We start from the raw sequence: 17,214 nt of genomic DNA, 5'->3' as shown, positions 1-17,214 counted from the left end.
TTAGATTGTGAGCTCCTTTGAGGGACAGTTAGTGACATGACTATGGACTTTGTACAGCGCTGCGTAATATGATGGCGCTATATAAATACTCATAATAATAATATTAATATTATTGCTTTCAATGGCTGGGTTTCTTCCTATAGGGCATCCTGTAGCCATCTCTGCCTCAAGCAAATGATGCGCACACATCTAGCCATTCACGTGATGGGGTTGCAGTGTGGTCACTGCTTTCTCATGCCAGTGAACCTCGGCCCCACAAGTAGCTAATACCGGCAGCAGCCCCATATGGAACGAATGGGAGCGGCAGTGAGTGGTACGATACTGGTGAATGCCACCTGCTCTCAAAACTGCAGATGCTGGTTCTTTGGAATGGCAGCCGCCAGGAGCAATGTGGGATGACTTGATCCCAAGACAGGTCTCAACCTAGCCTAAGGCCACTGTCTTCCATTGATCGATGGTCCCATTTTGATTGTCCTCAATGAAAGTGGGCAGTTGCATGAGCACTTTGACTAGTCTGAGGCTACACAGCAAACTGTGATGCGTTGTGTGTTCTGACACTATTTTCCCAAGGACAACATCGAGGATGTGAATGTCAAAACTAAGCCATAGAGCTATTAAAGGTGGCCTGGTCTGACCATTCCCGATTGCGTGCCCATTATTTACCTGGAAAAGATGGCAGCAGGATGCACTATGAGAAGAAGGCTAATGGAGGTAGTGGCGTATCTTGGATATCTTGCACCTTGATGCCACCCCCCATATATAATTATGATGCACAATAAAGATCTGCGTGCAATATGCGTAGCACAAACATGATATAACAGGAAGGGTGGCAAAGAAAGAGAAGTCTGCCCACCATTTCCTTCTCCTCTGCCATGCAAGATGCCAGCCCCAGAGAATTTTGCCACCCTGAGGGGATATTTATTGTGGATGCTACTCCATGAGATGCCACAATACCAACTTATCCTAACAAAGCATCACTTTTGATGGATGGACTATTCAGACAGCAGTTTGCACATATCCATCCCTAGAGAGCCGACTTCAGTACAAGTTGAGGGCTTCCAGCTGATGTAGATGGGATTTTGTGTAATGTAGCACATTTTATTCTTTATCTCCTTTTCTTGTATCTGATTCCTTGAACCTATTTCCAGGGTCAAGAAAATGAATATATAGAAAATGAATATATAGAGTAATAAAAAGCTGTTAATTTTCAGATTTAAGTCGTGTCACTTAGTTACTTTGTTGAATAACTTATTTCATCTGATAGCATTAGTCTGCATGTAATGACAAAATCCAGACAGGTATAAACACATACAGCTACCGGTATGTATTCATTAAACAAAATGAGACAATTAAATGTTATTTTGCATGCCGCTAGCAAAACTCAGTGTGAGAAAAGCATGAGCAGCACTTGGAGCAAATTAAAGTTTTTCTGTAGCAAACAATGACAGGAACATTCTGATAGGAGGAGGGAGCAAAGTGGGCTTCCTGTTGGTGTGGGCTGAGCAGCAGAACTGGATTTTAGTAGTTATATATGTAAATTTGATATTGACTAAACAAAGACTGGTTTGCATTAGTCAATATGAACGACAAATGTGCTATATACTTTCAGTCTAGGTAGACAAACCATGTCTGCTGCCAGCATGCTGCATAGCACAACCCATGCCCTGTGTAAGCAGTGGAACTCTACTTGTAGCTGAAAGCTGAAGAAGGTGAGGTTCTGTCCTCCTGTCTGGACACAGACTCTATTGTTCACGTGAGCCAGTTTCCAGAAGTGATATGCTGGTTTTTGCATAGCTCAGGCAATTCTCCCATTGCTGTTTGGACAATGAGGGAGTCCGGGTGGACTTGCTCTTCAGCATGATGTTTCCCTGAAAGGGTCAGCAATCTATCTATCCTAAAGCTACATACACACTTCCAATTATTATCGTTGGAAAACGAACGACGAACGTTCATGCACGATATATATGAACGATCGTATAGCACCGATCCTGCACATAGAGTTAACGACACGATCGTTCGTAGATATTGTACACACAAGCAGTGTCACAGATACCAATGGAGCGCATGATTTGTATTAGAAGGGGGTCATCAACAGTGTCAGAGGAAAGATCAAGGAGAATGAGCAGGGAAAAGTTGCCTTCCTTGAGAGCTCTGTGGAGGTCATTGGCCACTTTAGTAAGGGTTGTTTCAGTGGAATGGGCAGCTCAAAAATCAAACTAGACAGAGTCAAAGAGAGTTAGATAATTGGTGAGTCTTTTATAGACAAAGTCCTCAAGAAGTTTGGAAACATATGGGAGAAGGAAGAAGATAGGACGGTAGCTAAAAGTTATGGAGGGGTATAGTGAGGGATTCTTCAGGGAGCCAGGGTGGAGGAATGGGCACAGAGTAGATCAGAGAGAACTGAGACAAGCGAATAGGTAATAGATAGAAATAATGAGAGAGAAGAGGAAACTTCATTCAGAGTAACAGTGCAGAAGAAAGGTAATGGACAGGAAACTTCATTCTCTGCTATTTTTGTGTTTTTTTGCAGGTCACAAGAAAGTAACTCCAGAACAACTGACATCCAAGGAGGGCAGCGCCTGGCATTCAATGTATTATTGGCAAGCTATAAAGTGAGAACCACCCACTACATATACATAATTGTATAAAAATCCATCCTCAAACACTGGAGGAGACATCTGGGCTCAACATGTACTAAAATGGGGCTTTACCAATTTTAGGCTGATTGTAACAAATATCATTGGGGACACTGGATCACCACATAATGCCTTACTCAAGTTGATCGAATACCTACAATATATTTCCAACTGCCCCTGATATGGGATGATTGTCCCTCTTTCAGATCCATGTCTCTCTTTCTTCCTTAGTTGTTCCTTTTTTAGAATTAGCCTATCCACTATAGGTAATAGGTTAATAATAGGTTAATAATAATAGGGTTCTATAAAAAAATGTATTTAACTATTCACCTTCTTCAAACCTTTATTATTTTGAAAAGCTAATATCGGGAAGATAGTTATGCAAAACGCACTTGTTGGCTTTTACCAGTCATTTTCTGCAAATTCATTTCATGGTCTGCAAAATAGGGAGTGCTAGGGTCGTGTCATTTGCCTGTTGTAATGGATGTTTGTTCACCAAGGAAATGTGCAAGTTCCAAGCAGGCTTCCAAGAATTTTATCCCTTTCTGTTTTTCATTTTATGCAACCAACCTTTGCATGACATTCATAGAACTCACAGGAGTAATTACCCTTCCTCGAGTACCATTTCTTAAATGGGAGTTCAACTTGCACTTCCCAATGGTCAGTTGGGTAAGATACCACCAGAGACGTTGTACCATAGTCCCATGCTCCTATCTTGTGAAGGATCAACCTTTACACGGGTGCAATGAGGAGAAGAACATTTAGGAATGTTTACCAACAGGGCTGTGCATGTGATGAGGTTATGAGTGAGGAAGTCATTAGTAGGTCATTGAAGGAGAGACGAGAGCAGCTAGAGGGGTATTTTTCAATAAGGTCAGAAAGGTAAGTGGGACAAGAACTGTGGAGGGATTTGAAGGCAAAGCACAGGAGATGAATTTGATTCTAAGATGAAATGAAAGCCAATGAAGAGAACTACAAAGAGAAACAGCAGAAGAGGAGTGGTGGGAAGGCTGTGTATGGGGTAGGTAGGTGGGAAGGCTGTGTATAGGGTAGGTAGGTGGGAAGGCTGTGTATGGGGTAGGTAGGTGGGAAGGCTGTGTATAGGGTAGGTAGGTGGGAAGGCTTTGTATGGGGTAGGTAGGTGGGCGGGCTGTGTATGGGGTAGGTAGGTGGGAAGAGCGCCTGGCATTCAATGTATTATTGGCAAGCTATAAAGTGAGAACCACCCACTACATATACATAATTGTATAAAAATCCATCCTCAAACACTGGAAAAACCCCAAAAATGAACTCTAATTTTTGTAAAGTTTAGAGATGAGACTGTATTAGGTGTATAGATACCAAAATGTCAATCTTTGCAATTGCATGCTTCGTCAACACACTTATTTATGGGGGAACTTTATAAAAAACAGCTCATCCATTTGGAGGTAACCATCAGTAATGGATCCAGAATTACACCTCCCATTCTGGTATGTGTAATAAGCCAATATATAACACTTAATAACCCTTCACATAAATCCATGCATATTAGGGATGTGTATATGAGTTTTTTTTATTGTATTGGAATTTCATTTCTACTAAATTTGGTATCAAAAGAGGGCAGACAGGGAATAATAGTGTCCTGACCCTCTGTTAGAGAACATGTGGGAGCAAATGATTACATTTTTGACTTTATAAATATTGATTGTATTGATCCCTTTAGTGTAAGCATACAGAACTATGATTTATTCAGATTCTAAAGTCCTGAGCTTTATTGGAGCTAAATTTGTCATACTCACCTGTTCCTTTTCCATCGCAGGGCATCACCATCTTTGTTGCCCTTCTCTTGCTGAAAATGATCTTTGGCTATGTTGATTGGCTGGGCCAGATATTGTAACTCCTACACAGGTGGAAGTCAATCAAGATAGCCAAAGATCCATCCATCCCTCACATGTGCAAGGGAAGCCTGGATTTCTGGGTTTTCTTGGCAAACAACATTGAGTTGTGCATGGGTAGCTCAATGAAATATGGTAGCTGAAAGGCGATCAGGCAGGTAAGGACATTTGTTGAAGAAGGGACATCAAGACCAAAAGTAGTCCCATGTCCAAATTCCTTGTTAACATGCCAAGCATTGGTGAACACACAGGGAGCAGTTCAGTTCATCCACAACTGCTCTACTTTGCATTGGTCTCATTGTTGTACCTGAATACCCCATAAATGGGGTGAGCAAATCCTAACAATATGGACAATTTGGACAGAAATGTAGGCACCTCAGATGATTCTCGGCTGAAATGAGCTGTTGGCTCGTCTCTGATGGGAATCTGACATGTGTACAGAGGTTGTCCGACATCGTTCTTGGCTGATTTATGAACGACAGAAGATTATAGACTGCAATGGAATTGAAGGAAGGAGATCGGAGCAGGGTGCCACTCACTCATTCTCCCCCCTCCTCTCTTCATAGAACAGAATGGCTTTTTCATTCATCTTTCAGTTCTTTGTTGCTGGAAACGATAAAGATGTGAAAGAATATTTCCAACGACAATAATCGAGCGTGTGTACACAGACTCATAGTACATTGCTTGGGGACAGTAAATAGAGGAAACCAATATGCTTTTTGTTGCATAACCTTTGACTAACCTATTGACTTGTTCACCATAATTTATTTTATTTCTGTGATGTTTTATGATTTCCAAATAATAATAGTTTTTCTCTTTGTATCCAAATGACTTATCCAGGATGAAGGCTTCGGTTGCTTTGCTTTTGCTGATATCCCTGAGTCTGGCATGGTGCTGCAGCCCTGTGCCTGGAGGTAAGAATAAGAAATGTAAAAATGAAATATTCCCAAGGTCTGAATTTACTCCTATTGAGGACATTAGTTAATAAAAAGGAATCTTTCAGGTATTCTATACAGATATGCAATACATGTATCAATGGTGCTGACCTAAAAAATGGGCAATACTGTAATTAAACAATTACTGTGTCCATTCCAGTCTTGGGTTAGTTGGTTCCTCATTGTAGAGGATTATTAAATTATTATTATTATATTAGTAATTCTAATAAATTATAAAGACGGTGGAGAAGGTAAAGCAGAGATGAGCACACTAGGGGAAGGACCCTGGCCTTACAAGCTTGCACTCTAGAGGGCGGTAGAGGGGTGTAACAAGATAAGGTGAAAAAAAATCCAGTCAGTCAGCAAGTTTAGTGAGACACATGTGGATATGTGACTGAAGGAGGTCTAAGATTGAACGCTTGTCTTAAGAAGGGCTTTTGAGGATGAGCTTGACGATTTCAAGGCTTGGTGCTTGTAGACATTGGGTTTGATTTGTTAAAGGCCTCAAATGCCAGAGATGATACACTTTCATCAGTGAAGCCGGGTGATCCAGCTAAGTTGGAATAGATTTCTTCAAAGTCATTTGACATTTCCCCTTTTTTCTGTCTACACTATCTCACTACATGTGCTTTTTGCTAGAAAATGTTTTGAACCCTGGACCAGATCCATTCCAGGTTATCCGAATCACCCAGCTTCACCAATTAAAATGTATCCTCTCCAGCCTTGGAGAGCTTTAATAAATTGGGGCCATTATCTCAATGAATCCGTAGAGTTTAATGTTAGGTTTTTGAGCTTTTTTGGGGCATATTTGTATTTCATTGGTCATTGAAGCCTGTAAGAAATTTAGGAGGATAAAGGAAGCAAGCTGAAACCATCTAGGATCAACGGAACAACAGGAATACAGTAACATAGATCCAGGGATAGTAATAAGGGAGAACAAATGTGGAAGAGACCAGCAGAAGTGATGTCATGAAATCAGAACAAAATAGGCTCATCAGTATGCTGCTTCTCTGTTACAGTCCAGTCACAGACTGGGGAAGGGGGGAAATGAACTAATTATATTATGTAAAAACTGTACTTTAATAAATCAGGCCCAATATGTGAATGAAAGGTACAAGATTGGGAGTAGGAGAGTAAGAGTAGGAGAAGGTGATCAAGGTGTAGGATATAGGTGCAAAAAGAGGCAAAAGTTTGGAGTTAACGGCAAAGTTTGGAAGCAAGATTCACGAAATTCCCTCCAAGGCAGATTCACTTATCCCTTTTGTTGTGTAAATGTTTTTTTTTTACATTTTACAGCTTGTAAAAATGGATTCCACAATGAAAAAAAATTGATGAAGCCACTTGGATGATTGGTTTCAATACTGGTGAATCTAACAAAACTATCACTAATTATACCAATAACCAGCCCGTCATTGAATAAAACACACAGCTTCTAAGTGGATTCCAAATATGAAAAAGAACAGATGAAGCCATTTGTATGATGGCTTCAATATTACTAAAGAAATCCAAATAATGGCGACACTAGCAGTTATACCGATAACCAATGAATCAATAAATAAATAGGACTGCTTGCGCCATATGAATAAATACCAAAAAAAAAAATCAACTAATATATTTAAAAAAAAAAAACAACTATACCAGTCAATTAATAAAGTTGTACGGCTCCCCCGTCAATAATAAAAATAATCACTAGAGAGGAATATTTATTGAAGTTTTTTGTATATATTATAATATATATTATATGTTACATGTTGATATATAATATATCATAAAACAACATGAAAAAAAACTCATTATATTCCATAATGTTTTAGGATTTATTATTAATACTGATAGGATTACAGTTCACACTTGGTTCTGGATAAAGACGCCTTTATAACAATGCATTGTTTTTTTCTATTTCAGCCACCAATATCGCAAGAAATGGGGAAGCCTCGCAAAGTTCAAATTATCTTTCCAATCCAAATGACGCTTCCTTGGCCATTGATGGTTCAAAAAATATAGACTGGAATTATGGCTTCTGTAGCCACACAAGGCAGGACAAAGCACCCTGGTGGAGGCTGGACATGAAACAAAGTTACAGAGTAAATGTTGTCGTGGTCTCTGGGAGGTCAGACTGCTGTTTGGAAAGGCTGAAAGGTGCAGAGGTCCGAATTGGAGATTCTCCAAACAATAACAACCCAGTGTGAGTATCACGAGGTTGGGACACTTCTGGGGTCAAAGTTAACGGACATAAGTTTGAAATGCGTCTGAGATAACTTAGACTTTATAGACAATTGCATTTGACTTGTAGTTGACTTCCATCTGACCTGAGTGGCCACAGATTTGTACAGGAATACAAAACCCATCTCATGCCAACAAGAGCCATTGGACGTAAGCCATGAATATGGTAGGCTCCCAGCAACAATCTGAACCCAAAATAACAGACAACCCTTCATGAATGGATTTCTATATTAACTATGGGGTTATTAATTATATTATTGTATTGGGGAACCTGGGGCCCATCAAAGAAGGGAGAATAACAGGCCTGCCATCAAGCAAAATGCACTGTGCTTTCTTAAGACATATAGCAGTGTATGGTTTTTGGATCTCTTTTGTAAATCTCTCTCAAATGTATGAATGATCCTCAAAACCCCAATCTCAGACCACTACGGTATAAAGTCACATCTGAATTTCATGTATCATTGTGCTGATCTTTGTTCTTCTTCTACAGGTGCGATACGATCACCGACATTTCTGGCCCTATAACTAGCTTCTGCTGTAATGGGATGGAAGGTCGATACCTAAGCATAGTGATCCCGGGACGCTATGAATATCTGTCTGTGTGTGAGGTAGAGGTCTATGGTGACCCTGTGGTTCACGTTTGCTGGTAAACCATTTTAAAAGAAATAAAAATGTCATCATAAACCATGAAATTAGGCAATATATCTACAAAACCTCAGAAATGATCACAAATCCATGGATTTGAATGGAGGAAGAAATTTTCTGCTGCACAGTTCGTACACTAAAACACCAATTGTGCTATTACAGATAGTGGAAAAAACGCATCTAAAAGGTAATAAAACTTTGGAACTAATAATAAAAAATGAAAGTATAAAACTATGAAAAGAAATCTGTTTATTCCTGAGACAAACTACATAGATGACATTATTTTATTTTACACTTTTATCTCAGGTTAGTCATGGTAAGTAGGATAATATTGAACAACATCATTGTCAGATACAAAGTTGCTCAATAACAATGTAAAGAATCAATCATTAATCAATATTCTTTAAAGTGAACATGGTCCAAAATCTCAACAAAGACTCCATTGATAAAGATATTTTACTTATTTCAACACCATTAGTAATTGCAAAAAAAGACCCCGTTGTCTATATACTGCACCATCACTGCTCCACTACCTGAAGCTTCCTATATAGAAGCCTCCATCAAACATTTCTGGGCCCCGAACTAAGTAAAGTCCCCCCTCCACCATGTCCAAAAGTTCCAGAATTGCAAAGCCAAGCTTTTTTAATCCGGACCCAGAACAGAAGTACCTCGTGTCCACCCTTGGCCCTGTTCTTATACATTAACCATCTACTGTCACCCTGCTGTCATGGGCAATTAGGCAAATCACCAACTGAACTGTATAACCTATACATCAGAATATAAATGTAATATATATGCATACTTCCTCACACATTTATGTGTAAAATATACATCTCTCAAAAAATTAAGGGAAGGCTAATGAATGGGTATCCGGGGCATGATAGGCTCCTGGTGTCTCCCCTGCCATCTCCCCCAGCAGGTCAAAAAACTCTCAATCAAAACTTCTCCTTGATTTGTTTGTTTGCCCTACCAGACCTTTGGAGGGGTTGACAGTTCTATATATGATTCCCTGGGTGGAGTGCTTCTCTGTTCACAAGAGAGGATCAGTGAGTACATTTTCATAAATCTTGCACTGCTTGGGGTGAAGAGAGCACACTGCCGCCCTATTGAAATCATTAAGAAGTTGTATGACCATCCGGCCCACTTCTATATCAAAGCCTGGTGGTGCTGCTGGGTAAAGCCTAGCACTGTACGGACATTCCTTAATGGTACTGATTAAAATGTATTTTTTATTACACACTTTATTAACAAAAATGAAAAACAATATCATGTACATGCGACCACATCATAAATACATCAAAATTTGTAATGATCCTTTATTCATTGCTTTATTTTTGTTTTACTTATTTAACATTTTATTTAATTTAAACCCAACGCGTTTTGCTTTAATTGCTTCATTAGGAGAAACACTTGCTGAAGAGTCTACAATGAGATCTTCATATTAGATCAATGGTAATAAACACTTTATATAACTTATCAGACGCAATACCCCATATGTACCTTGTCTTGATATGCTATTTATCTTGGTCACAGTAACTTGGTCACAGTGTTACAAAGAACCTCAGTGTCGCATAAAAGTGGAACATCTGAGATTGGAAAGCTGGAGCCAGAATTTGAGAGTTAGACTTAATTGTTGCACTTTAGCCGAATTTGAGGAAATGCCGATGAATTATGTGATCGCTTAAGAGGCGGTAGCTATTCTAAACCCGTGTAAATCAGGAGTATCTAGACTCTTCAGCAAGTGTTCCTCCTGATGAAGCAATTAGAGCGAAATATGATAGGGAACAATGAATAAAATATCTTTACAAATTTTGATGTATCTATAGAATGGTCGCATGTCCAAAAGAGCTTACAATCTAGGAGGTAGAGGAAGTGTCACACAATAGGAGGGAGATATAGAATGGTGGGGGAGTAGCGAGGGTTTAAGAGACAGAAGAAGACGGGTAGTCAAGTATGAAGAAATGGGTTTTGAGGGCTCTTTTAAATGAGCAGAAAGTAGGAGTAAGCCCAATAGGACGATAAACACCACTCCTGAGATTCGGGGCAGCTCTAGAAAAGTCTTGGAGCTGTGTGTGTGATGAGGTTATGAGTAAGGAAGTCATTAGTACATCATTGGAGGAGTGAGGAGACCGGCTAGGGGAGTATTTATTTAGCAGGTCGGTAAGGTAAGTGGGACAGAAACTGTGCCTGGATTTGAAGGCAAAATACAGGAGCTTGAATTTGATTCTATTTGGGAAAATGTGGATCTCTTAGGATTTTCATGCACAGACATTTCTGGGGTTTACAGGGTCAGAAAAATTGAAAATAAATAGTAAGCAGCAGTTCTCTGCCATGAAAATGCCATGGGAAAATGCCATGTTGATGAGGTCAGAGGAGAATGGCCAAACTGGTTCAAACCAATAGAAAAACAATAGTAACTGAAATACCTACAACCGAACCTTAGAATATTTCCAGAACATCAACTTCTGACTATGTTGAACTATGAAGCAGATGGGCTATAGCAGCAGACCACATGGGGTATGACTTCAGTCAGCTAGGGACAGGCACCTTGGCCCACCAAAACTGGACAAGGAAACATTGTAAAAGGTTGTCTGGTTTGATGAGTCTCAACTTCTGCTGCTACATGCAGATGTCAGGTTCAGAATTTGGTGTAAAGGACATATAAGCATGGATCCATCCTGTTCTGTGTCGACAACTCAGACTGGTAGAGGTGGTATAATGGTTTGGGCGATATTTTCTTGGCACACTTTGGGTTTCCTACCAACTGAACATCATTTAAATTATTATTGTTGACCATGTCCATCTCTTTATGACTGCATTGTGCCCACCTTCTGATGGCTACTGCCAGCAGGTGCCATGTAACATGTCACAAAGCTCAAATCATGTCAAACTGGACTGAACATTAGAATGGGTTCTCTGAATTCAAATAGTCGCCAGTTCTAAGTCAAATAGAGGACCTTTGGTAAGTGGTGTAAATTTGCATCATGATGTGCAGCCGACAAATCTGCAGCAACTAGGAAGACGTTCTTGGCAGGTGGATGTAAATGGGATCAATACAGGGGATTTACAGTCAACAGTTGGCTGACATTTCTGTTGGAAGTACCAATTGGTTAAACAATTTTAGACCACCTACATGGAAACATCAAGGATGACATCTTCTATGTATTAATCTAAACATATCTCATATCGTATAAGTTTTTGTGCTGGTTTTGATGGATTGGATTTTATCCAGGATTGAAAACATTTTCCCACTAAGCCCACAAATGATTTTAAGAAATCTATTTAAAGTTTTTGGGATCACCCAAATCCAACCATAACAGTCTATCTTCTACAGCCTTGGAGAGTTTTAATAAACCCAGCTAATTGCATTTTGATAACAGGACATACAAGCTGTATTTTTGGTTATTGTATTATGTTGATATTATGTTGTTTTTTTCTTATCATGAATAACAATTGTTGAAAAGAGTCAGCGCTCCAGTACTGAAAACAAGCCAACATCAGTTTATTGTAGGTAGTACCAAGAAGACGAGGATGACCATGTCTCTGAGAAGCTGAATGAAGCCAAACATGTGAGATCTTATGTTGTCTTGATTGGAATTTTCATTTCATGCATTAAATTGGACGTGGATTCACATCCCAAGTATTTTGTCACCTTCTAAGCATTGGATTTATGTACCAGCATTCCATTTAGTAAAATTAGTCTATGGACTTTTGCTTAATAGCAGATGCTCCTAGCCAAGATTTCTTCAACCAAATTGTAAGGGTTTTGCCCCTCTTGGGTGACGTGGGATTACATGGGGCCCAGATCACCAGACATATATGAAATCTCCGGCCGGGGGAAAGCGATGATAGAACTTGCAGAGCATATCTCAAGCAGGCCCTAAGCGGCCAGGCCCAAGGCCGCCAAGCTGCGCCCCGCAGCACCTGGGGCGTCCAGGCTGAAGGCAAGGAATGTGAGCTGCAGAGTGGCTGGCAACAGGTGCTACCTGGTGTGTGTGAAAGGAGGGGGCGATCAGCAAGCAGGGAAGTATGTATTTTAGGTCAGGGTACAGCCAGGGTTCCTGGACGGAAACGCTAAGCGGTGCCCTGGAAGGCGGGGCGAGCAATGGAGCGGAGGTCCCGTCTCTGTTGGCGTGTTTTCCTTGTACGCTGTAGGTTGCCCGGTGCGGCCAGGCCTGTGAGCGAAAGGGGTGAAAGCTGCCAGGAGAAGGGTAGTCCAAAAATGAGTGTTGTAGGATGGCAGTGTTAGTGTGTGAGGAAGGAAGGAAGTGAGGAAGAGGTTCTTGAGTGAGCAAGGCAGGATTTGTTGGTGCCTGGGGTGAGGTGGGAGAGAGAATAGAGACGTGTGTTTGTGGGTGCTTGTGAAAAGTTGTGAGCAGCAGGAGAACTTGCAGCAGTGGCAGCAGCGGCAGAGTGTAGTAGAGTGGAGGCTAGGAGGGGCCAGGCTGCGGCCGACAAGTACAAGAGGGCTGAGGGAGAGCCTGCTGAGTGCCTACGACCACACCACCCTGAATGTGCCCGATCTCGTCTAATCTCGGAAGCTAAGCAGGGTCGGGCCTGGTTAGTACTTGGGTGGGAGACTGCCTGGGAATACCAGGTGCTGTAGGCTTTTTACGCCACCAGGGGTCTCTCTCCTCTATGGCTCTTTACATTCACTTTTAACTCAATGTTCTCAATGCCTTCCTAAGCACCGAGCTTCAAAATATACCCCTCAGCGTAGCAAGTTTATGCGCCCTCCTCCCCTGTCCATGCTCCCTTTCTTTGCTCCACGTTTTCAGCGCTTTTCCTTCTTCAAACACCCGTTTTGGACTTATTTTTCCTTTATTTCAGCCCCATAGCAAGGGCACGCACAACTGCCCCCAGCTAGACCCATCCTACCAACTGCTTGGGCTCGGACGGCCCCGCCGCTTGCCAGCGCTCTCCTGAGGAGCCGCTTTGGCTGTCAGCCCTGCTCCTGAGTTGTCCAGCACGCATCCCAGGCAGGCCAGGGGAAAGCGCTGATAGAACTGAATCTTAGCATAAAGGGGTAAAGTTAAATAGACCCCGTGCTGACCTCAGAAACAGACCTCTCAGTGATAAACAACCAGTACAGACATTGAGGGGAAATCCCCAGTGAAACCTCAGGAACAGACCCCCATTTCAGACCCCACTAGAAGATTAACATTGAAGACCTCTCCCTTTCTACTGTTAAATACCCCTCCGCTTTCAAACATGCCATAATTCTCCCTATCCTGAAGAAACCCTCACTGGACCTCACCTATCCTCTAACCACCCCTGACCTGTCTCCCTCCCCTGTCTGTCCTGGACAAGGTCCCATGCTGCCTGTCAGCCATCTCATCATGGATGTCTGACCGATTCCTGAAACTCAACCTGGATAAAGGGGAACTCATCATCATCTCCCCCTCAAATTCCAAATCTTCCCCTGACATATTCCTAATTGGTATAACACTGTTATTCGGCCCTCCCCTCAGGCACGTTGTCTTGGTGTCACCTTTGATTCTGCCCTCTCATTTACCCCCCATTTTCAGAACATTTCCAGGTTTGGTCACTTTCACCTATGCAACATCTCCAAAATCTGCCCCTACCTGTCCCCAGAGACCACCAAACTTCTTGTACATGCTCTTATCATCTCTCGTCTGGACTACTGTAACCTCCTCCTCTCTGGTACTCCACTAACCCGACTCTCTCCTCTACAATCTATTATGAATGCTGCAGCCAGACTCATCCATCCTTCCCTCCGCTCCTCTTCCGCTGCATCTCTCTCTGTGTTGATTCCCCCACCTACTAGATTGTAAGCTCTTTGAGGCAGGGTCCTCTCCTCCAGTGTCACCGTCTGTATTTGCTTGTCATTTGCAACCCCTATTTAATGTCGTAATATGTTGGCGCTATATAAATCCTGTTTAATATTATTATTATTATTATTAATAATAATAATAATAATAATAATAATAATTATATTAAAAAGTCCTCAGTAACAGAACCCCATTGCAGACCTCAGTATAGACCCCCATTAAAGACCTCAATACGGACTCCCATTAAAGACCTCAGTACAAAGCCTCAACAGGTCCCTCTTATAGACCTTAGTATTAGGTCCCCATTGCAGATCCCAGTATCAGACCTCCAATGAAGGCCTTAGTCACAGTTTTCCAGTGAAAGACCCCAATTATAGACCCCCATTACATAGTCGAGTCATAGACCTCTATTACAACATCTGGATAGAGCTGTTTTATGTTTACTCATGAAGGCTTCATTTAGTATTGATCCCTATGTATGCCTTTGATGTATACTAACTGGTATTCTGGTTCTTAGGTCTTCATAGATAGTGTTCCATCTAATACAGCTTCTCTTAGGGCCAAAGACTTTCCCCTGTAGTGTTTAGATGGCGGATTCCAGTCAATTTTATAAATCAGCACCCAGAAGGTTGTTGACCAATAAAACCAACGTGTTTCAGAGGCTCCCCACACCCTCTTCATCTGGGCTAAAAAGACATAATGTATATGTAGATGTATTGTTAACGAACAGCAAAAATATCCTAACTTATGACATCTACAAGACCAGCAATGTTGGCATGATTCTTAGAGGGTTAGGTAATAATATTTTACTACAGGTAAACTATCATCAAACTATAGTAAAGAATGCTTAGAGCAATCAATTTATACCTTTTCGAGCAGATGAGATGTACAATAACATATATGGAAGATACATTTTGCTGGTATTGAAAAAACATCAAATAGTTACTTTAAAAAGAGAATAGATATATGCTTAAAATTCCTACAATACAATGTATAAAAGCATATAAAGCTTAGCAAATCCATACATCATATGGTGAATTTTTGGTGTCACATGAGTCACATGAGTGGTTATAGTTACGTGTTTGTTACTTTGCTTATGGTGCTGAACATTATAGTATAGTTTTTTCCTAAGGAAAGTTTTTTTATAGAACACTTTCCCTCCACAAGGTAAATAAGCAAGGTGAGATTTGAATTTATAGCTAGACTTCTTCTCAGGTTGCTTCACCCTTTGTGCACTAGGTGGGAAAATGGAAAACAAACAACCTTATAAATACACAAGTGTGGCAAGAACAGCTTCAATACCTGCGACACTCTGTACAGGTAAGTTCCTTCATACCACGTAATACCTGTAAGTGTACAAGTGGGAATGGAGGGATAGTGGTGGATAGAAGACTGCTTAGGGAGCACAAAAGTATCAAAATGTGTACAAAAGGGGAACTTTTTTTGGATAGCATAGGGACGGTAAGCCCGTAAGTTTTTATTGCTGTCTGTGTCCATGTTGGAAAGATACACTTCCTTTATTTGTCCTGAGGATTATTGGCACTTGGACAGAAAGTGAGGGGAAATCCAACATTTTGAGTTGTCATTAGAACAATATATTAAAATCTGTTGTGTGCATTTGGGATTTGTTTGTTTTTTACCAATAGATATAAATTAAATGCTTATGATTGTTCTTTAACTGATCATATAGAAGGTATGTCATATTGGTAGCTGGTGTAGGATATATACAGTATGTGTACTCAGAGCCCTACATAAACCTTAAGCTACTTTTCAGATTTCTGTAGTGCAGGGATTTCTTTAGTATGGTCTGCTTAAAGGTTTTCTATGATGTGTCACTCAGATTAAAGATCCAAAGGACAAAAGCTCTGGCAAATCCCGTTAGAATATTCCAGTCCCCCAGATAAATCTCAGTATAAACCCGAGTGACAAAACTCAGTACAAATTCTTAGTGCAGAACCATCATACATATTGCCAGGCAGACATCAATACAGACCCCTAGTGACAGAAGTCTATTCAGGTTTCTACTGCAGACCTCAATACAGACTCCCCCAGTGACAGGCTTGAGTACAGACCCACCAATGCAGACCCTCAATCCAGTCCCACCAACCTCCAGTACAGACCCCCGGTGCAGAACCAATACAGACCCCCCCCCACCACAGAACCCCCAGCACAGTTCCAACAACATACACCCCCAGTGAAGACTTCTACAGTATTGTACACCTACTCCTCAGTACACATCTCTCTGTTTGTCATGATTATCATTGTCACTGGCAAAATGTGAAGGAAAAGTCATATTTTGGAGTTGCCCCAGAGTAGTGGGAACAATTGTGGCAGTGACAAGTAAAAGAAAATCTTCGCTAGCAAGTCTTGTTTATAGGATAGGACCTTAGAAACATCCCTGGATAATAAAGAATACATACTGGATAAAGAGCTTTGTTTCCTAAACAATGATTTCTTGCCATCCTAAATATTAGATAGGAAACTTTCTTCTCTGACATTCTTCTAATGTGTTTTTTTGGAGGTCACGACACAAGAATTCAACTCTAGAATAGCACCTGAGATCCAAGGAGAGGAGCACCTGGCATTCAACGTGTTGCTGGCAAGCTATAAAGTACAACCCACTACAAAATATATTAAATGAATAAAATATAGTAAAATATAAACAATATAAATATTATCTGATAGGAACTTGAAAAATAAAAACAAGGCTGCTGCAAGTTTTTGTGATGCACAGTATTTGTATAAGCTATAAAAACTATATTTGCTGCATACAACACAATTTTATTCCATTTTTTTTTTGGGTAACAAAGATGCAACTGAATTAAGAATATTGATAGTAATATATAAAACCTTAAGTGCCTAAATTATTGTTTGGAAAAACAATGGATCCAGAATTATGTTTTTTATTCCAGCTTGCACAGTAATACCCAATATATAATACCTGATCTGTCTTTATATGCAGTACCAATCAAAAGTTTGCATGTTCCTTCTCATTTAAAGGTTTTTTTAATAATATTTTCAACATTGTAGATTCATAATAAATAGCTCTGCATTTCCTTTACACCTTGATAAATTCAGTGCTTTCCCAGTCCAGCACCTGTGTTGTTTC

General features: G+C 40.6%; 1 protein-coding gene and 1 non-coding gene across 2 annotated transcripts; both read left to right on the top strand.

Moving 5' to 3' along the window:
• The first annotated feature begins 5,028 nt into the window (after positions 1-5,028).
• On the top strand, positions 5,029-8,541 carry LOC140331940 (pentraxin fusion protein-like). Its single transcript, XM_072413266.1, has 3 exons — positions 5,029-5,424; positions 7,351-7,630; positions 8,159-8,541. The coding sequence occupies exons 1-3, from the start codon at positions 5,352-5,354 to the stop codon at positions 8,316-8,318; spliced, it is 513 nt and encodes a 170-aa protein (XP_072269367.1). The 5' UTR covers positions 5,029-5,351; the 3' UTR covers positions 8,319-8,541.
• Positions 8,542-12,803: 4,262 nt separating this feature from the next.
• LOC140332217 (5S ribosomal RNA) lies at positions 12,804-12,922 on the top strand. Its single transcript, XR_011921067.1, has one exon. It is a non-coding gene; the product is annotated as a 5S ribosomal RNA (ribosomal RNA).
• The last annotated feature ends 4,292 nt before the right edge of the window (positions 12,923-17,214 follow it).

The sequence above is a fragment of the Pyxicephalus adspersus genome, chromosome 5, assembly GCF_032062135.1.
Source record: "Pyxicephalus adspersus chromosome 5, UCB_Pads_2.0, whole genome shotgun sequence".
Taxonomy (NCBI): Eukaryota; Metazoa; Chordata; class Amphibia; order Anura; family Pyxicephalidae; genus Pyxicephalus; species Pyxicephalus adspersus.
The sequence above is the reverse complement of the archived record's forward strand: the minus strand, read 5'-3'. Positions and strand labels throughout refer to the sequence as shown.

Coding starts and splice junctions, on each gene's coding strand:
- LOC140331940 (XM_072413266.1), top strand. CDS start 5,352: ATGAAGGCTTCGGTTGCTTTGCTTTTGCTGATATCCCTGAGTCTGGCA. Junction 5,425..7,350: donor CTGCAGCCCTGTGCCTGGAG/GTAAGAATAAGA, acceptor TTTCTATTTCAG/CCACCAATATCGCAAGAAAT. Junction 7,631..8,158: donor CCAAACAATAACAACCCAGT/GTGAGTATCACG, acceptor CTTCTTCTACAG/GTGCGATACGATCACCGACA.